The 20,662-nt window shown below is 45.1% G+C and overlaps 2 protein-coding genes across 3 annotated transcripts; both read right to left on the reverse strand.

The window, feature by feature from the left end:
* Nucleotides 1-2: 2 nt before the first annotated feature.
* On the reverse strand, nt 3-9,122 carry LOC147187815 (microtubule cross-linking factor 3-like). Of its 2 annotated transcripts, XM_086100683.1 has the most exons (9): nt 8,475-9,122; nt 7,257-7,481; nt 7,039-7,197; nt 5,653-5,715; nt 5,167-5,436; nt 4,616-4,993; nt 3,779-4,423; nt 3,097-3,184; nt 3-63 (listed from the first exon to the last, which is right to left on the reverse strand). In XM_086100683.1, the coding sequence occupies exons 1-8, from the start codon at nt 8,604-8,606 to the stop codon at nt 3,125-3,127; spliced, it is 1,932 nt and encodes a 643-aa protein (XP_085956809.1). In that variant the 5' UTR covers nt 8,607-9,122; the 3' UTR covers nt 3-63; nt 3,097-3,124. The 2 variants fall into 2 exon arrangements, with proteins under 2 accessions (XP_085956809.1, XP_085956808.1); XM_086100682.1 differs by lacking the exons at nt 3-63; nt 3,097-3,184 and adding an exon at nt 3,279-3,423.
* A 1,531-nt stretch (nt 9,123-10,653) lies between these two features.
* LOC147187816 (very long chain fatty acid elongase 4-like) lies at nt 10,654-17,359 on the reverse strand. The gene is made up of 7 exons (XM_086100472.1): nt 17,104-17,359; nt 15,496-15,587; nt 15,219-15,406; nt 14,449-14,529; nt 13,383-13,554; nt 13,035-13,162; nt 10,654-12,085 (listed from the first exon to the last, which is right to left on the reverse strand). Exons 2-7 carry the CDS (start codon nt 15,560-15,562, stop codon nt 11,798-11,800), a joined length of 924 nt encoding a protein of 307 aa, XP_085956598.1. The 5' UTR covers nt 15,563-15,587; nt 17,104-17,359; the 3' UTR covers nt 10,654-11,797.
* Between the last annotated feature and the right edge of the window lie 3,303 nt (nt 17,360-20,662).

Consider the following 20,662-nt stretch of genomic DNA (forward strand, 5'->3'; position numbering starts at 1 on the left):
GTGGGCCTCTTCTTCTTCTTTTTTTTCTCTCTCCAAATAATGATTTACGATTCACTTCCCCGTCTGTGAGTGACAGCAGGGATGATTTTACAGTATGCAAGTTGCAACCTCTGTATCGTGATAGATTATGTTGGAGAGCAAAAAGATCTACTGGAACACATGCAGCATAATTGACCGTTAGAAAAAAAGAGTTCCAGAAGGTCCCCATGTAATCTTTAGGAATAAAGTTTGCCCGCACAGACAATATATGCATGTGAGTATTACTGTATTGTATGGTATGTTCTACTTGTGTTGCTAGCAGTTGTTTGTTTGAAGGTTTATATTTATCTTAACATCAATGCTAATTTCCTTTAGCCCCTTGGTTTTAGTTAAGCTAACAGACTTTGGTTGCACAAAATGTTTGGTTGAATATTGGTTGGCTTGGTCAGATTGACAGTTGAGTTCAATTGCAGGTGACGAGTAGAATTGAAGCAAGCACGCTGGACCTCTAACTGATGCTAATGAGTCCTTTTGTTTTCTTAGCAGTGTTATACAACGTACCGGTAATTTTTTTGACAGTGATAGAATGAGGACAAGTGCGAAGGAATACTTTCAAAAGTTTTACGTAATGCCGTTACGTCCTCGTCATAGCTTCACAGCCTGCGTTAGACCTCCTGCGCAGCACGTGTGAGCGCGCCGGCTACGTTACTTGACACAGTTTCAGCTTCTCGGGCCACTTCGCCAAGTAGCACGAACGACTCGCCAGGCATGCGTCCCAGCGGCTATTTCCTATGAGCACACATGCGGCCAGAAGAATGACACCAAGCCCTCCTGCTGCTCACCTCATTACTATTTTGCGTGTTACCATTGCTGATTTTTTTCTTTTTAAGGAGCCATAGCATAATTTGAAATGAGCACTTTTCAGACTGAGAGCACTTTTGACTCATTCACTGCCGAAAATGTTTACACTCGTCATCTGGAATCTTATCGTTTTCTGTCATCGATGTATATTTCAACAGGTACGTGCGGAGTAGGATCTTGCCCAGCTTGTACTCTGAATTTCAGGTTTGTAAACCACTGTGATGACAAACAGATCCCCGTAAATGTCCAATTTGCATGGCTTTGAATTTCATTGATTTGTTTCTTATGGCATTAAGTGCTTGTGTAATAGCGCCTAATATAATAATGTTGAATATATTTCCAAGTCGGCATAGTTCCCTAGTAGTTTGCACGTCTGTCTTCCCCTCTGCCTTTAGCCCACGTTCCGAAATGATGCGTGTTAACCGAACACGGAGTTGTCTAAGTTGTCTATTGGCGTGAACGCAAGTGCGAATGGTTTGATGGTCTGTATGTGCCCGGCGATTGACCAGCAACCATTTCAGGGTGTATTCCGCTTCTCGTGCCCTGAACGACAATTAAGAATTTGATAACAATTAAAAAAAAGAATGCCCCTACCTTGTTCAAGGTGCCAAACCAAAAGCTCTAGTCTCCCTGCACTGTAGTAAATCCCCCAATCGGGTCCAGTCCCTGGTCCAGAGTCACCCCCGCTTTCCTCCAAGCAGTGCCACTCTGCAGCCCCAGTCCCCTTGTTTTTCCTCTCTCGTGTTACGAAAAGCTCATTTTAAAGAGCCCCCACTCCCTCGCCCCAAAGTCACACCCCCACGTTGAGGTCAAGTCATTGAACAAAAGAGTAAACAACCTCCTCCTCCCCCCATCTGTGAAGGCGGAGCTTTTGTGGTTTTGGAGGGGCTTCAATATCATAATGTCAAATTTATTCCAGCATCTGAAGACTCCAATAGGACAACTGTCGTCACCATCATCCCGGCTAAAATTACTCAAGGGATAGGGGTAGCGGATTGCGGAGTTGGAGGGAGGGAGAGTGTTTACATAGCTATTTAAGCCCTCCGACGTCTCCAGGCCAATCGGCTTCTCTGTTGCTACTCCGCTCGCAGGCGTCCGGGCAGATTTTGTCTTGTGACTCGAACCATTTTATTCCAATGGATGCCAAGTGGGTGGCTAATTATATTTGATTCACTACAGCCAACTACCCGTTTACCATGTGGGGGGTACATTCCACAACCACACGCAGAGGTAAAAATCCACAATATACAGTACAGACCATGTAAAACACCTTTGAGATATGAGCTTTATTTGTCATGTGACCATACTCATAACTCACAACACTTGTATCTGAAATAATTTTTGCCCGATAAAAAGCATAGAAAGGCCAATAGCCTGTTCCGGCCTCCCACTCCCACAAATGCTTTTAATTTATGGTATGTTATGGTGTTGTTCATTTGGGTGTGCCCGCTTTAGCCACCGGGAGGCAGTATAACAGTCATATAAACACGAAGAAAGAAAAATAGTACTCGGTCTCATACCAGTCAGTGACTCAGTTATATACTGTAATATAAGTCATTTTTCATGGAGGATAAAGAATATATGCCTGTAAATATGATGTTATCAGTCTGTAGTTTATGTTCAAATGGTCAATGCATTAAGTGTTCTAAAACCGCAACTATCACTGCTAACCGTTAGTATGTCAAAGGCACTTTTTATTTTGGGGTTCGTCGCCACCCCCTCCCAGCAATTTCACTTTGTGCGGGCACAATAATGCAAGCCAATTTCGACAACGCAAGCCGTAGAAAGTATAGTAAAATGTAGTATTTTTATAAAATACTATGTAGAAAATATAGTAAAATTAACAGACATCAAATAATTACTCCCGTAGCTCTTGAGTCAAGTGAGCAAATATTCCAAGATCGACTCCTAACTTCCTGGATGCTTTAAACGCAACAGAAATGCGCGGAATGCCAGTGTACATCCTGCCGTAAATCAAAAACAAACTGTCTCTGCTTTAGGCGATGCCAGCGGGGGTGGGGATTGGATTTTGTAACCTGCTTATGAATAGCAATGAGCTGACTTCTGTCCTAAAGCCCAAATGTGTCTACCAGCAAGGTTAAATCAGGACACAAAGGTCGTTGGGGTTTACTACCCCGAGCTTTTCAACAACCATAAAGCATTCACAGCTAATCAAGATTGAAAAATAATCGAATCTTTCTAAATAAGCACTGGTTCCACACTCATGTGGTCTAACAAGGACTCAAGTGATCTCACCTTCTCCAGGGACTTATTCCGTCGGGTGTTAAGGAAAACAGGAACGTGGTAGTGAAGTGTAGCGTTTTCCCCTGTGCTTTTTGGGAACCTTGGCAACAAATAATGCGGTGAGAGGGAAAGGAACAAAAAAATGGTCAAATCAACAGAGAAGAACCGACAGGGGATGCATGCCGATAAAGAAAGCGGTGGCGGGGGGGAGGGGGGGTATCCGTTGAGTCACAGAACAAAGAAAAGGGTGAAGAGAAAGACTAGCTTAAAGATGGTGGCGTAGGAGAGGGAGGAAAACAGCACAAGTATGAGGATGAACAAAATGATTGGCTGGAACATCTAGGAAGTGGAACATGAGGTTGCGAGTGAGGAAGAAAATAAGAATTATCATCAGCACAAAACTATCAGAAGGAACGATTGAAAGTCGGTCCCTCCAGGATTTTTTTGTGATGTCACGACTGTGACGCTTAACTCATTCACTCCCAAAGACGTGTTTAAACGTCTTTTCAGACTTGGTCCAGAATTGGCTGGTACTGAATGAGTTAATGCAAAGTCAGCCGATCTGTGTGAACTATGCGATTGGATTTTGTAAAATTGGACCAATCGTCGGAGCGTCCTTGTAAGTTTGGCCAATCATTGCATTCTCCTGAAATCCTGGAGGGACTGTAAAAGTGGCCGGTTTTTCGTTTCTCACCGACAACGGCTCCTCAGTATTCCTGTCCTCCAGCCTGGGCACTTCCAATCTCTCAACGAAAGCCTGTAGTTCCTTCCTGAAGGCTTTCATCTGCGAGATGATGTGATACAGCAGCTCGTGCTCCCTGATCCGGCCCCCGTCGTCCTCGCCGCCTTGCTCCAGCTCGCCGTTGGAAACATAGACCCTCGCCTCCGAGACGATAGCCGTGGTGTCGGCGATCAGTCGGTCGATGGTCCGGACAAGCCTCTCCGCCTCCACGCGGATGTCGATCATTTGCTGTCTGTCACGCAGACTGCACCGTCCGCCGGGCAGGAAGCGAGCCAATGGGGAGGAGGCGGCCCCTTCGGGTCCGGATGGAGTGAGGAGACCCCTGGTGGGTGTCACGCAACGACCGGCGCCGTTGTTGTTTCGGACTTCATCCGGATCGCTTTCGCCACCGATGGGGCCTTCGCGTTTGCGGTGAGGGGGGAGCAGGCGGGAGGACGTGGAGTCTTCGTCGCTTTCGCGACGGCCGCTCGTCCCGCCGCCGCTGTCGCTCTCGGCGTCGCTGTCCCTCGGACTGGGCCGCAGTGACAGGTGGGAGGCCAGGTCGTAGCGCTGCATGTTGGACAACAGAACGCGGTTCTCGTATTGGAGCTGCATCACCTGAACAGAGGAAAGTCGAGGATTAAGTTTTTCGACACATCGAATCTGATTTTTGTGACTCGTCCGGGATCCAAAGAAATCCCAAAGCCAACACTGAATACCATTTCTAGCAGAGTTGATGGGGTAGTTATGCAAAGTCTAGTCCAGTCTGCATGCATTGGGAAACACGTTAAGTCAATAAACTTGTCACACCTTGCCACTTAGGTCATTGATCTGAAGCCTGGCCGCCTTCAGTTCCTCCTGCAGGGCCTCGGCCTTCGCGCCGTCCATCCCGCCTACCCCCGAGAATCCTCCGTGCCGGGCCCCGCCCTCGTGAGTACCGGCTTTGAATCGCATCTTGTTCAGCTCGTTGGTCACCCTCTGGTTCTGTTCCTCTGCGTCGGCGAGGTTCCTCCTCAGAAGCTCCGCCTCGTCCTCTACCAGCTGCAGCTGCTGCCTGAGCTCCGTCAGGTCGTCCCCGAGCCCTCGCCCCAAACCAGGACCCCCAGCTGAGCCGACCCCGGAGCTGCCCTCCCCTTCACCCTCACCGCGCAGGTCGTCCAGCTCAGCTCGGAGGCCTCGGTTCTCCACCTGGACAAGACAACGAGGAGAGACGGCGGCTCTGACATGCTAACCGTGGCTGTTTGTAATTACTCCCGAGCCGCTATACATCCTTAATTTGCCATTTTGTCATGCTGCAACTCAGTTTTCCTGTCGCGAATAGAGAACATCTGTTTGTAACTGATGCCGTTGTCCACACTCACCTCCAACTCGACTATTTTCCTCCCCAGGATGTTGGCCTCTTCCTCCACAAGACGGAGGCGCAGCTTGAGCTCTGACTCGCGGGTGGACGGCGGACCCCCGGCCTCGCCCTTGGGATGGCTGCTGTCCAATTCGCCGTAGAAGGAGCGATACTTTTGCAGCTCTTGCTCCAGACGGTCCTTCTCTTTGTCGATGGTCGCCGTCTTCCTCCTCATGAGTATGGCCTCTTCCTTGATCAAGGCCAACTGGCACTTTAGGTCCTCGTTGTCCTCCTAGACAGAGAGAGGAAAATATGTTCAGGAGTTCAAGATGTAGTACATGGAATCTGATTTTAACTCATTCAGTACCAGCCAATTCCAGACCAAGTCTGAAAAGACGTTTAAAAACGTCTTTGGGAGTGAATGAGTTAAGAAAAGGGATTTAAGATGACAGCACAGATAGGATTTAGTGTCTTTCTGAGCCAAAACCTCTTCAGATCATTGCCTCACCTCAGTGGGAGTCTGCGCCGCTTTCTTGTCTGTCTTCTGAATGTCCTTCCCTCCCCGTTTCTTCTGAGGCAAGTCAACGATAAAAACATTGGTGAGAAAGTTGATTACAGCGAACCCCCACCTCCCTTGCTTCTCTGTCTTTCTCTCCGACAAGTAGCGCCCTAAAGCGGTCACCCCAGCAGACTATCCGAAGGGGAGATTGCTAGCTAGCTAACAGCACGTGGCAAATGCGCCGTATCACCTCCAATGCAAATTAAGCTACTGTAGTTCTTATATGGTGGGGGAGGGGTGACTCACGCCCAAGATGAGGTACATCACACGGCACTCTTTTAGCTCCCCCTGCCCCTGAAATGGTGAAAAACCATTTAATGCTATCATTCCTCAATTAAGAACGACACAGTTCATAGTCTTTGCATATTTCTAAAGCAGTGATCGTCAAACATCGATATTGTGTTTGGAAACAAATCTCTGAATTCACTTTCAGGGTCTTGACAACAGGGCGGCCCGGTAGTCCAGTGGTTAGCACGTCGACTTCACGGTGCAGAGGTACCGGGTTCAATTCCAGCTCCGGCCTCCCTGTGTGGAGTTTGCATGTTCTCCCCGGGCCTGCGTGGGTTTTCTCCGGGTACTCCGGTTTCCTCCCAAGTTCCAAAAACATGCATGGCAGGCTGATTGAACACGTGAAAAATTGTCCCTAGGTGTGAGTGTGAGTGTGCATGGTTGTTCGTCTCTGTGTGCCCTGCGATTGGCTGGCAACCGGTTCAGGGTGTCCCCCGCCTACTGCCCGAAGACGGCTGGGATAGGCTCCAGCACCCCCCGAGACCCTAGTGAGGATTAAGCGGTTTGGAAAATGGATGGATGGATGGGTCTTGACAACAAAACAAAAACTGTGTGATGTCGTCGTCACAGACCCTCTTCCTTCTGCGCTTTTATTTTGAAGGGTCCACTTCCAGGGATCTTCTGTGTCTTTTTCCCTTTAATTACGAGGGTGCTCCAAAACCTGCAGCTGATCAGCAATCACCTCCCGCGTGTAAGATTTCTCCTGATCTGCAAGCGGGTGCCAGATGATTCACGCATTATGAGTGGTATCTAGGCCATTGCGAGTGCACACGCTGACCATTTTTGTATTTTTTTGTGCGTACTCAATCGTTCTTGTTTGTCTTGTTCCAGTGCCCGCCTCCCTGCCCAGCCTGGCTCCGCCTTTTCCTCCCCGGACCACTTGACCCTGCACCCATCCTTCCCTCATCTCCTTCGCTTTTGGATCCTCTGCCGCCATTACCTTCACTACCCATAACAAACTGATCGCGAAAAAAATTGGCCGCATAGCGGGGGAGGGGGGCACAAAACACTGTACTGCCATGCCCAATATAATGTTTATCTACCCACCTCTTTGTTTTTTTCTAGTTCGTTGTGCAGGGCTTGTTTGGTCACCTCCACCTCAATGAGGCTCTGTCTCAGCTTCTCGTTCTCGTCTTCCGTCTTGGCGCGGGTCTCCTCCACCTTCTCCAACTCGTGGTGAAGCCTCACTGACACATCTTTGGCCACCTGCCCCAGCCCCGACGTGTTGATTTTTGAAAACCGTGAACGAAGCGCGTTCGCCGTACCTTCAGGTCCTGTTCCAGACTCCTGAGAAGCTCCTCGTCGATCTCCCCCGTGTGGGCGTAGCGCAGGCGCTTCCTCTCGGCCTTGCGCAGGCGGTACTGCAGGATCCGGCAGTTTTTGTTGGCCCGCTCCAGGTCGCGCTTAATGTCCTGCAGCTGACACGTGTCTTCCTCATAGAATGTGTCACGCATTTCGTCCATCTCGGCCCTCATCTCCTTGATCTCGCACTGGACGGCAAATATTGAGACCATTTTACTAATGATGGGCCGTCAGAACCTAAACGCTGTCAGAACCACGGCCCACGACTTTATTTTACATAATTAGAAATTAGGATACATATGCTAATTTGCAGCCCCATCTGTTGTACAAAATATCTCATTGCGCTAAGGGGATCGTTACGAGTCGGATCAATACCCAACTACTCAACTGCCTGTTTAGATTCAAGCGTCGTCAAAATGGCGGTTGAATGTGCCGCGTTTGAATCTCAATTCCGACCTCGGTTTCTAACGTGGTTATCATTGTAGTTGAAGTTTAATTTGCAGTGAGCTAAAGACGTCACATTGTGAGCTATCCCGAATATTTCGGCGTGTCAAAATATGAGCAACAGTTCTCCATGTGATGCATCCAACCGCAATAATAAGCATATTGTGATAAATTCATGACGGTATGTGAAACTGAGCGTCATTGTCTTTTTGGCCGAACACAATCTGTAGGGTTTTTTTTCTTGCATAGGGTGTTTTGCTTGTGCTATTTTGCAGATTTGTCACCAATGACCGAATGTATTAGAATTAACTGAGCAAGTGAAGGAGGCATTTTTCACACTTTGCCACATCCAATACGGATGGAACTCTTAATTTAAAGTACGTTTCCTTTTAAAAGAAAATGAGTCCGTAGTCATTACAGAATACTTGCAAGTCACCTGGCATGGTCAGGATGGTACCACCTCTGCCTCAACTTGAGCCAGGATAAACCCTGATTTTGGTACCCTCGGAATAATTGTAATGTGGAAAATAGTTCCTTACATGTCGAGTTTTATAAATATATTGGAAGTTTGAGTAGTATGCCAAAAAGGGTGGATGATAGCATTTCATGATAGACAGAATGATCTAAGTCAAATGAATCGATTTTGCTCTTGCATGTTGTAGTTCATTAGTTTTGACTATTTAATCACATTGTAAACAAGCAAAGCAACAGCAGTGATTGATTTTTTTCCCCCCAACCTTCAGGTAGTCGTTTTCCTCCAATAGTCTCTCCATCTCTTCTTCCAGCAGGGCCTCGTCCTGCTGTGTCATAGATGCGTCCTCGGTGGCCTGCGCAACCGGCCGTGAATCTCGAAGAGCAGCCTCCTCCATTTTGTTTTGCTTTTCCTCGCTCCTATGTATTTTTCATCTGCGTGCTCCAAGTCATCCGGCCAGTATCCCACACTCGCTCAAGGCGAATCGAAAGCAGGCCCGGCCGGCGTCGGCGTTCACCGGGCAGCCGCGCAAGCTGAACTCTCTGCCCCCCACAGCGCGGTTCTCCCGGTTCGTTCAACCGAGGGATGCAAGAGATCCAGTTGGAGGATTCACATGGAACGATGCGGAAGGATGAGCGAGTGGATAGCAGAAGCATCCGCCCTTTTCAGTGTTCCAGTGAACAGCTTCAGCACCATCCGGGTGAAAGGATGAGCAACACCGAGGCTCTCGGGCTCCCTCTCCCTGCCGCTGGCCTTCCTCAGCCGGCCTGCTTCCTCTGCTTCCCACCCGCAACGCTGTTTCCAACTGTTCCCCGCCAAAAAAAGAAAGAGGAGGTCTGGTGCGGGGTGGGTGACCGGGACCTCGCCCCGGCACTTGGCGCGACTTCCTGGCTGGCAGCAACAGGGTCCTTTATTCAGATGCTGTTGACGGAAGGTTTTGTCGCAGCGCCACCATGTGGCACCTCCAAACCACTGCAACCACTTGCCATTGAAATGTGAGTAATAATAATAATAGATTTTATTTATAAGCGCCTTTCAAGACACCCAAGGACACTTTACAATAACAAAAAACACAAAACAATACTGTATTTCATCGTGGCATTAAGTTATAATTAATCTTTCATGTTCTTTTTATTGTTGTTTTAGAGTTAATACAGAATATTTGTAATTTTTGATAAGAGGTTTTAAGAAAAAATAATTTGCCCAGCAGTGAAGTAGCATTTATGCTAACATAGGCTTACTGACTGTGCGGTTGGAACCCCCAAACTTAACGTGATTGGAAAAGTTGACTTAATGACCCATCACACGCTTTTGCCCTCCTCTCAATTTTTTTTTCCTGGCCGTAGGAGTACGACGGCTACTCGTTCGTCCAGCAGAGGGGGCAATGTACTCACAAACCTGACGCTGTGTATATGGAAGAGGAGGAGGAAGGTAAATAAAACGCTGACTGTTTCTTCCGCTGGGAGAGAAAGAGCTCCTTTGCTAATGAGATGAGTTAGTGGAGGGTCAGGTTGACAGGGTTTAACCCCCTCCTGGCGACCATTTAACCTCTCCTAGCAAAACTATGTATATTTCTGTATCGTTACTGGTAAACGTTTGTTTTTGCAACAACAGTTCATTTCCAGCCAAGTCTGACAATTTTCTCAGCCATTCTGAGCAGCTTCCTGCAATGGGGTGGAACACACTGGGTTACTGTGGCCAGGCAGCTAAACGCTTCTGATTGAAAATCCTCGGCCCTCTTGCAATCCCTTTTAAATCCTCGGTCTTATGTCCATCTTGTGTCGGCTTCACAATGCGGGGATCTGAAATTCGATTCCAGGTTTCAGTCTTCCTCTGTGGAGTTTTACCTGTTCTCCCCTGTGCTCCTTTGCCTGATACGATCATAAAAATAAACATGTGAAGTGATGTAAAAGTACTGAAATCTTCAAGGTCAAATTTAGTTGAGCTGTAAAGTGAATTTCTGGCTCTTCCTGAAATTTCACCCCAAAACCAAATATCCCCAACTTGTCGTGCAACAGTAATTGTAACAAATATAAAGCATTTGCAATTTTTTTTTTTCCACGAGAAACAGCAGGTCTTGATTTTAGAGGAGACCTGATAGCAGATTAGCCAAGGCTTCTCCTCCAGTGACCTGTTTTCCCGGGCAGCCCGTGAAGTGACGTAGCAGTAAGCTCTTTTGCAGCTAAAGCCAATTTGCCCCCAAAGATTAGGGCAGAGCTGTCTGGACAGGTCAAAGGCAGACTCTAGCTTTCTGTAGCTGCCTCTTCTTCCTGGACATAAAACACAGCAGGCACAATCCATAAGGGTGACCGTCACTGTCTTTTACATTTGTCAGGGGTTAGGTGGAGCAACAAACTATCTGTAGCAGTTACATTTTGTCTCCATTCATACAAAATCGATTCCTTTCGACTCTATGTTGTGGCAGTGAGAAGACAACATGGAGCTCAACCTCATTCTCTTTATTCTCGGCTACACTGCACAGCAAAAAAAAAAAAGTGAGGACCCACAAAAATAGTGTTGCCAAAGGGGGGAAAAATGCATAAATGCTAGCAATACAAATAAACTACAGTTCCCCACTTCCCCCGACCTGTGTTTTCAGTTATAAAAACAAACACAAGATTCATCGCCATCAATGCAGCACAGTGATAAGTTGGATCTAAACATGTTGCCGAGTAAAATGATTCATTCGTTAAATTCCATTGCTGTCCAAATGAAAAGCACGTCTGACATTTTTAAAATTGGAACACAGACGCAAATAAATCAGATAAGAGCAAAAAATAAATAAATACATTTAAATAGAACAGAGAGGTTTAATCACACAAAATAAATCCAATGCAACAATGTGGAGATACATCTGTTTATAGTGACAATTTGTAAACATATGCCTTGCCCCGCCCCCCTCCCTCACTTAAAAAAATGGGTGATATCCCTTTCAGTGCTTACTTTGTCAGTGGTGCCCAACCAGATCGCCCCGTGGACCAAATGACTAACCTGCAGGCCTGTTCTAAAAATAGCTCACCAGTGATGGGACATTGGGATTTCCCGAGGAATGTTGTAGAAGTGATCATTCGAAAATGGAAACGCTAATAAATTGTCGCATTTTGATATTTATCGGTTTTCTTGTTTTCACATAGAGTAATATAACTTGTGATCCATAACAACATATCATGAACATCTGGGCATTTATCAGTACCCAAGCAGCTCTGACTTTCAAAAAGGTCGCTGACCTTTGCTATCAAATAATCATAACTAGAAGCGGAATTTGACTATTGAAGCTCTCCAAAAACATGACTGGGTTCATTTTGTCAGTTGGATGTGAACTTTTGGGATGGTAAGTTGACGCGTTTTTCAAAAACATTGCGGTCCGAAAATGTTTGGACAGAACGACGTGGAAACCTATATGTTCAGGGTTTTTTGCCTTGCTCACTTTTTGAAAAGAAATGTGTGACGAAAGACGACGGGTAGCCAGAGAAGCAGCCGCTGCGCAATCATTTTGTTGAAGCGGTCGCCCCATCTCCCACTCGCCATCTTCCTTTTCTGGCCCTTTAAACATGTCCTCCCGCTCATCTCCCGGCGAGCGGCCGTCCTTTACTCACGCTTGGCCCGTCCCTTCTTTTGTGTTTTGCTGTTGTCCGGCACCGCCTCGCCTGCTCTGCTGTGGCCGTTGGTGGCCTTTGCGACGCCGTTGGTGACGGCCTTCGCTTGGCCCTTGTGCGCCGCGGACGGCTTGCGTCGGTACGCGTGGTAGTAGAAGTTAGCGAAGAGGATGATGAAGGTGACGGCGTAGCCGATCAGGGCCCACTGCATCCAGTTGGGGAAGGGGCAGCCCGTGTAGAGGGAGTGGCCGGCGTGGCCGATGGTCACGTGGAACTGGATCTGATGGACACAGAAGCAAAGCGAAATGACTTGACTGACGATTTTCGAGATTTGAAATGTGTCAGTTGACAAAATGGGCGGGAGGTAAATTCCTTTCAGGGTTGACGGAACGCTGGCCGTAATTTACTTTTATACACCGGTGGGCGAGTGGATCAAAAAATAGACTTAGTGGAATCCTCCGCTTTGGGAGAATGAATCAAATTTTCACTTGCTTGGATTAATGTCACCGACTTGCTTTTTTTCGATGCGAGATCGGAGGTTAGCAAGCTGACTAGATTTTTAACGTTTTAAATGGACCTGTGGGAAAATGTCTTCCACAAACACGATAACGGAGGGTTGGTTCCCTTTCTGTCCTTGAAGATGGGGCTACAACACCATGAGAGATTTTAGTAATTTTTCAAATCAGAAATGCACGTCAACTTTGAGCGATTTTTAAACATTTATTTATTTATTTATTTATTTATTTTGTGTGTGCTGATTCCGAATCTGTTCCATTTTTTTTCTCAAACACATCAGATGTTCATCATAAAAATATAAAAACGACAATGTAAAATACTGTTGTAAAATATTTAGTCCTACTTAGGATTTCAAGGTCAGGTTCAGCAACAGGTGGATTTTTTTTTTAATTTAAAAAAAAAAAAGAAAATCTCCAAAACAATGCGCTAGGGAAAAAAAATAAAATCAGCATACAAAATACATTTCAACGACATCTCTGATTAAAATTTGCTGTTTGACCAGTGCTATTCCTGACATCCACTCTATTTATACTCCTCACAAACGGGTTCCACTGAATCAATTTTCGAAAGAAAGTAGAAAGATGGCCAAACGTTTTGGGGAATCTAATGGCACAAACAATTCAGCTTTTTGCCACCCGGGAGTACCCTGGTACCTAATGTTTGCAAACATGCCAACTAGCAGGTAGTTGGTTAGCTGGATATTGATGTATTACCATCTGCATAATGGTGAGGTATTTCTTCCACCAGAGGTACTTCTGCATCTGCGGTCCCAACGCAGCCAGACCGTAGTAACCGTACATGACGACATGGATGCCCGAGTTGATAGTTGCGCCAAAAAAAGCTGTGGAGAGCAAAACAGTTTTCAAAAAGAAAAAAAAAACTCTTCATAAAAAAACACTAACAGATAGTGATGACATGTAACATTTTGAAAAACTCATTCAGTACCAGCCAATTCTGGACCAAGTCTGAAAAGACGTTTAAAAACGTCTTTGGGAGTGAATGAGTTAAGGGTGAGATTGCAAAGATTTTTCTGACTTCACGCTAATGTTTTCCCGTCTCACCTTGTCCACCAGGGACCCACTTGATGCCGATCCACCAGAGGATGAACATGGTGCAGTGATGATAGACGTGGAGGAAGCTGACCTGGTTGAACTTCTTCCTCAGGATGAAGAAGACGGTGTCCAGGAACTCCACCCCTTTGGAGATGTAATACCACCAAAGAGCAGATGCTATCTAAAGACAAGGAAATGGAAGAAGGCGAGTGAATCATGGCCGTGAGTACCTCTGCTTCATTTCAACCCTATTAAATATAGCTGAACGATTACTCGAGTTCACATCGACATCACAACTGCAAATCGCAAAGGCTGCAATTTCGGGAGGTGGGGGGGGGGGGGTATCACTTACAGTATTTATGTGAGATATAGTCCATAATAAATAGCGTAATCTTGATTTACAAGTGGCCCGACTTACACATTTTCTAAATCACCAGTTGGTGGTTCAGAATGTTTGTGAGCAGTTTCAAGTGTAGTTTTTACAGTTGCATTTTTACATACGCAATCACCGATTGCTGCTTGTTGTTATTGTTGTTGTTGAGCAACTTCCAACTGATAGTTGCTTCAAAAGCCGCTGTGTCCTGGGTACCTGAAAACCCAGTTGTTGGTTGTTGATTGGGAACTGTTCATAGCCCGAAGGCACACCCAACACCGATCGGAAGGTCGTCCCCGAGTTGGACACCGATTGCTGCTTTTACCGCTGCCCGGTGCTAACACGCGGGGGACAATGACATAGTCACACCAAAGTTGCTCTCTGTTAACCGCGCGACCGTGGCATTTCTTATCCTGGGCTAGTGCCTCCTTGAAAGGCATGACGGCCTGCTGGTGGGCGGAGCTTTAGGCTGGTGACACAGTCGCTCCACGTATCACAGGCAATATTTAGTCAACTCCAGCTAGCCAGTTTAGTGGTCGACTTTTTTGTTGTTGTTTTTTTTTTTTGGGGCGGGGGGGTTGACATAAATTTTGTTTTATCATTGTGAATTATAACTTCCAAAATGTCTTGAGGCCTCGTAAATGGGAGTGTGTGCTTCCATTGTGTGTGTGTGTGTGTGTGTGTCTTATGGAGAAGGCTCACCCTAACTTCATTGACGTCGTCGGAGTAGTTGACAGGTTGACAGAGGTAGCTGTAGCCAGCCGCTCTCGAGGCGAGCAGGAGCTGTTTGAACAACAATTCAAGTCTGCGTTGAGTTCGCACATCAGTGACTCTCTTTCTACTTTTGTAGTATCCCACTATTACTGTTCTATTTTAAAAGGCGGTGCAGTTCAACGAGTTTCGATCCGTCTTTTGTTCTGAATAAAGTAAAAAAAAAAGTCTAAAAATATTTTAGAGTGAAGCAGTATTCATACTGAGTGCGCGGGTTGGCAGGCGAACAGCGGGGAACGAGCATGGTCATGAAATCGGCAGTTTTCACTTTCATTATCGACTATCAGGGGCTGCCGCAGATAAACGTTGACCTAAACGAGACCCAGCTTTATCGCCTTGTAGTTCCGAAATTTGACTAGTTAAAGAAACAGTCCCATTGCTAATGTCATGCTGTTAAGATGCATCAGCGTGCACCGCTGTATCAAAATGCCTCGGGAAGATTTGATTGACATGGCAACACAGGCTGAAATCTGATTGGACCAAAAAAAAAAAAAAAGTAACTACACTGGAAACAATGCAGCAAAAAGAAACCCGACGACAAAACTCCAGTACAATAATAGACTATTGGAAATAAATGAATACAATTTCATCAAATATTACAGTTTAGGTAAGAAATGTAGGTCGGTTTCAGGTCGCGCAAATAATCTGAAATCTACAGTGAATGAATTCTAAGAAACAATTTGAAAGTATGTGGCGCCGACCTCTTTGGCGATGTAGAAGTTGAGGACCACCATGCTGAAGTTGTAGACGATCAAGGTTTTCCTGAGCGTGTAGGGCTGGCGGTCCTGCATGTATCTAGGCCCCGCCCACAGGAAGAGCAAGTAGAGGCAGCTGATGACCAGTGTGGGGCAGGGCGACGACATCAGAGGCCACGTTTCCACCCGCTTGTCTGGAAAAATGCATTGATGTCACATCATTTAAATGCTGCTCTTGTACGGATTTGTGGGTGGTGGGGGGGACAAAAAAATGCAGACTCACCTGCTATAGTAAGGCTCCATTTGTAAAACTCTACTGTGTCGTTGACCAAATGCATTACACCTTCCATAGTGTTGCCTTTGCACTCGATTATACTGTGACAGGGAGACAAAAAAGGCATGTGAAGATGTAAAAACGGAATTACTGACCCGACTGTGTCAATGCAGGCAATGTAGATTGAGTGACATATGAGCTTTGTATTCAACTCAACAGGTTCAGATTTCACACTGAGTAAATCTGTGAGTAAATTGAGACAAGATCGTTATTATCGCAGTGTTTTTGTTTGCTGGTCTTGCCGTGTGATGTTACGAATTTAAATGACAGTGGCTATACAAGAATGTTGACAGAACGTTGTATAAATGCCAGAAATACAGCATGAAGACATGTGTCACCATGCTTTGCTCTAGGTATGGTGTTGTTTTGGTGACGATCCATGTTGTGTCGAATTGGTTTGCTCGGTCTGTAAAGAAATCTCCCAAACGTGTGAGAAAATGTGCTATGGTCCGGTGAAACGGATCATGTCGTGGCCTATTAGTGCCAAGGAACTAAGTTGAGGTTAGGAGCTTCATTTAGACAGGCCAATGCCATGTCTAATAGAAAAGTAGTGCTTTACCGCTGTTCTCTGGCATCACAAATACATTTTTTTTCCCACCAGTGCTGGTTTTTTTGGAGTAATTTCCTTAGCATTTGTCTGTCGAAATTCCCGCCAACTCTCTGATTGTGCTCCAAAAAATATGCTTTGCAACAAGCAGTCAATCAAATATGTGACTTTGCGAAATAAAACAATACAGCGACTCTCTTCGACGATACAGTGATACGACCGATACCCTTCTACAAATTGTGAAAATCTGTGAATCGTTGAATGGTTGGAAATTATAAGATTTGACCGGCGAAGTATATCTGGGACATTCACTTCGTAGTGTTGCGTAATCGCCTGTGTGATGAGAGCAGGTATCTGTTTATTAATCTATAATTAATCCCCGTGCACCGGACCAGATCCACTTTCAATAATTCAATGACTATCCTAATGCTGTTTAGAATTGACTAGAATTGCCCTCCATGTTTATTTATGTGGACAAGGTCGTTTAAAAAAATGGCTTCTTTTTTTCACCCCTCGTGTGTTTTTTGCACGCGCAAAAACTTGCATTCGAGTGTTGGGGCATTCACAAAAAGACGGCGGCGCATGCGTCAGCAGGTTCTTGTGTCGGGCCGCTCAAGAGGCTTAAATTCAATTGATCAACGAGCTTAGAGGCGCTTGCAGGGCCTAAGTACAAATGCCAGTTGCATGTTTCACGCTCCGCGCACAGAAAAAGCCCATTTGCGTCTACTGAATATTGTGTCCATTTCCAGCTTCCAAAATAGATCAATTCGTACCAATGGCTGCATTCTGACACCCAAACCATCTCGGTGACTCGCATTGGAGTTTAATAGATTTTAGTTCGAATCGGATTGAATTGAACTTTCATTATATTGCACCGCAACCGTTACCTTTCCTATAATAAACCCGAAAAATAACACTGGAAACGACTCTTGTAATTCTTCACGTACGTGGACGCAACACGGCAGAAAAAAAATAGATAAAAATTAGAAATTAATACGCACAGCACTTACCCCTTTGCTATTTAAGAGGCGTCTAATGACATCCGGTGCAATTGATCTGCCAGAGTTACACCTCGTCCGTCTTCACTGTGCTCCCGTTACCCCTCGACATTAAATATGCTCATTATTATTTTTTTAATATATCGGCAAGAAACTACCCAAGAAAGGCAAGCAGACTAAAAAGGTTTCTCGGGAAGGCGGGCTAATTTACGGTGTTGATGCGAGCTGCCGTTTAGCCTGCTCATCTTCTCGCCGTCCAACTCGAGGAGCCGGCTATCACTGCGCATGCGCCCCTCATCTGGCGTGACGCCGGCCTGATAGTTTTTACACGACCAAACCCTCTCTTCAGCCCATTATGATGGTGATTCTTATTATTCATTCATATACGGCAAACAAAACAGTTTTACACTCAAAACTATCATTATTCTTTTTTATTATTGTTATTATTATTTATTTTTTGTCAATTTAATTGTCGCTCAAGTGTAAGTCGAATGGCTTGCAGGTGCTTGCTTTGCCCACTAGATGGCAACGTCGAGCTGACCTCAAGACAGGGTTAAACGCTCTCAAGTGACGCTTCTTTTAGATTGTTTTTCTTTTTTTATATACAGTATTTATATTTGGCTATATTTCCAAAACAACTTTAGGATATAACTATTCAATTTGCGTCCAGTGTGTGCACCTCAGAGTGGTTTCACGTCAGTGTATTTTGACAGATTTTTTTTTTAAGTACACTTTTCCCCTCTTTTGGTGGTTTATATCATATTATGCAAGTATTTGTTAAAATGTCTCCGCTAATCGTGGATCTGTGGTGCGACTGTGATTTTTCGTGGGTACAACTGGGAGATCAGTGGGTGCTAAGCGGATCCATAAAGTGCTGTTATTCAAACCAGTGAGAGAACGAAGAGTCATCATTAGTGTGTGTGTGTGTGTGTTGACACTACAAATGACACTCCCAAATACTGTAATTGATGCTGTCAGAGAGGTATACACTTAACTGTATTTTTTATTGCTGTTGTATAGAGGAACCCGTGTATGTCAAGCGCCTTACAGTATGTAAAATTTGGAGTTTAACCATCATTTTAGGTCGTAATTATGCATTGAATGTTGTACAATTTTGAAAATTACATGAAAATAACTTAAATTGTCAACATAGTTTCAGCTTTCATGTTTAAGTACGATAATTCCTATTTTTTGTTCTCAGTCCTGGTCGGTTGATTTCAGATAGTCAGCATTGGTCAGCTTTTTGTAAACAACGGAATCTGACTGGGATATTCATGTGCATTGTCTTTTAAAAAAAATTCCCAGAATAACTCGTTTTTCAAGTTACAAGCTATCCACCGCTTGCTCCGCCCCACCCCATCCTGAAACGCCACCACTTAGCGACGTGAACCAAAAAAAAAAAAAGAGTCATTGAGTTACGATAATTCCCGCTCATCTGGGCAGGAAAATCCACAGGTGCCAATTATTACATTGAACTAAGAGTCAAGCATGCAAACTCAAGAGCCAACTTTAGTACCTGTTGTCACTGATTAGGCCACGCCCCTTAAAGCACACATCAAACATACAACTCGTACAATATGTCCAATAATTACCCTCAATAAACCAGTTTATTTCGTCACATTTACTTAAATATAGCGTGTGTGTGTGTGTGTGTGTGAGTGCGCGAGTGTATGTGTGTGTGTTTTCATCCTTTTATTTGTTTTCAACCATCAGTTAAAATAACAACACCCTCACCATGTCATCCTTCTCGGCTCTTTCCATGTTCAAAATGGCAAACAAACACATCCCAATGTGGAAATTGCCACTGAGCGAAGGCGTCGCCATCCAGCCCCCTCCACCCGAATCATACATCATGCCGAATTATTAGTCGGTTATGACAAACGCAGCATGTGCAACAACCATTAAATGTGTGAGGGAAATCTCGCTCTCGCTTTCTCTCGCTCTCTCTGGCTCTCCCTCCCCCCCGTGCACCACCTGGGACACGCCATTTTCCAAATACCTCGGGAGCCTTTTGGGGAAATACCACTTGGACAAAACATATCCGTGACCGTTCAAAGGCAGCCTCCTATTTCAAGACTTCCTTTTGCTAATGCTTTTGTTCCAGTGTCAAACACGTGAAGAGTTTAGCATTTATGGACTGTCAACGCTCACATAATGTAATTGATCATTTTGACGCTCGAGTAATTGTTGAGACCTTCAGCTTCTTAAAAAGAAATATTCTCCGATTTGTCGTCCTCCCGTGAAAGCAAATTTTGTGTCGAATTAAAATAAGACGTTTGCAAACATCTGCTTTTACTTTGGAAAACGGCGATCCACATTTTTCCCGATTTACGGACATTTTAGCGACCAAACCAGTTCGTCAATCCCAATTTATGCTTGTGCATCTTCTGCACTTTTGCATTTTCAATTTGTAATCATATCCTGTAAAGAATGGAAATGTATTTTTTTTTATCCGTTAATTGAGTAGCGAGATGGAATCTTCTCACATTTTTTGAAAATATGTTCCCCACTGGCACATGTGCTAATGTGTGACGGGCGCCACTTCTCATCACCCTCCATCATCGATAATGTAATATTCACATGCCATAGTTCCGCGGCTCTTTTTTTCCCCCTCTAATTGCAGAGTGTCACTCTCCTTTAAGCGGGTGTGTGCGTGTGTAATGTGAATCCAGTGTGCTCCTTTACAGTCTTTTCATCTGGTTTTAATTGGAAAGGCAAATACATATCAAGCCGACATTTGACTGGTTCCATTCAGTAGCCGATCTCGCTCCCGCACTCTGGCCGCAGTGTTTCAATATATGCGGTTATTAAAGCTCGTCAAAGGACTGTTTCCTTTACTGTTCTTCATTAAAGCTTAAACTGCATACATACCATACGTACGTTCCAGTCGCCTGTTTTTTTTGGGGGGGGGGGGGGGGGGTTGCCGAAGGGAAGTTGCATTTTCGGGCCAGAAGCGCTCGAGCCCTTAACGCAGCCCAGATGACGTGGGCTCTGCTTTTTGTTGTTTCTTCACTCTTTCTCACACTTTTGCTTTTTTTTACTCACTCTCACTCCTTTATGGCTTCCTGTAGCCAACGAACCATTTTGCAGTAAAATTATGATTAAGAGTGACTACATTCTAATTTGTCCTCCATGAGATTGTATGAATTGCATCATCATTCATGTAGCACACCGGTATCAAAGTCAAGGCCCTGGGGGCCAGATCTGGCCCGCCACACCATTGTATGTGGCCCGCGAAAGCAAATCAAGCGGGTCAAGTTCCATGATGCTTGCTGAAGTCTGAACCAAAATTTCAAATTGTCATATGTAATCCACAATAACAGTCATTATTCTTGACTTCTGATTTTAAAACTAGTTATTCATCAATTTGTTGTGCGCTGTGTATGTAATATGTGGAGCGGATGAAACATTTATATGGCTTCCCAAAAACTCATAACGGCCCTCCAAGGGAAACCGTAACTACAATGTGGCCCGTGACCAAAATGAGTTTGACACCCCTGATGTAGCATAAAGTGGCCTGCTAACGACCCGAAACGACAGGCAAAAATACAGCCCCATTGCTCCATCTTAT

The sequence above is a fragment of the Hippocampus guttulatus genome, chromosome 20 (genome assembly GCF_054856545.1).
Source record: "Hippocampus guttulatus isolate MCC_2025c chromosome 20, RoL_Hgut_1.0, whole genome shotgun sequence".
NCBI lineage: Eukaryota > Metazoa > Chordata > Actinopteri > Syngnathiformes > Syngnathidae > Hippocampus > Hippocampus guttulatus.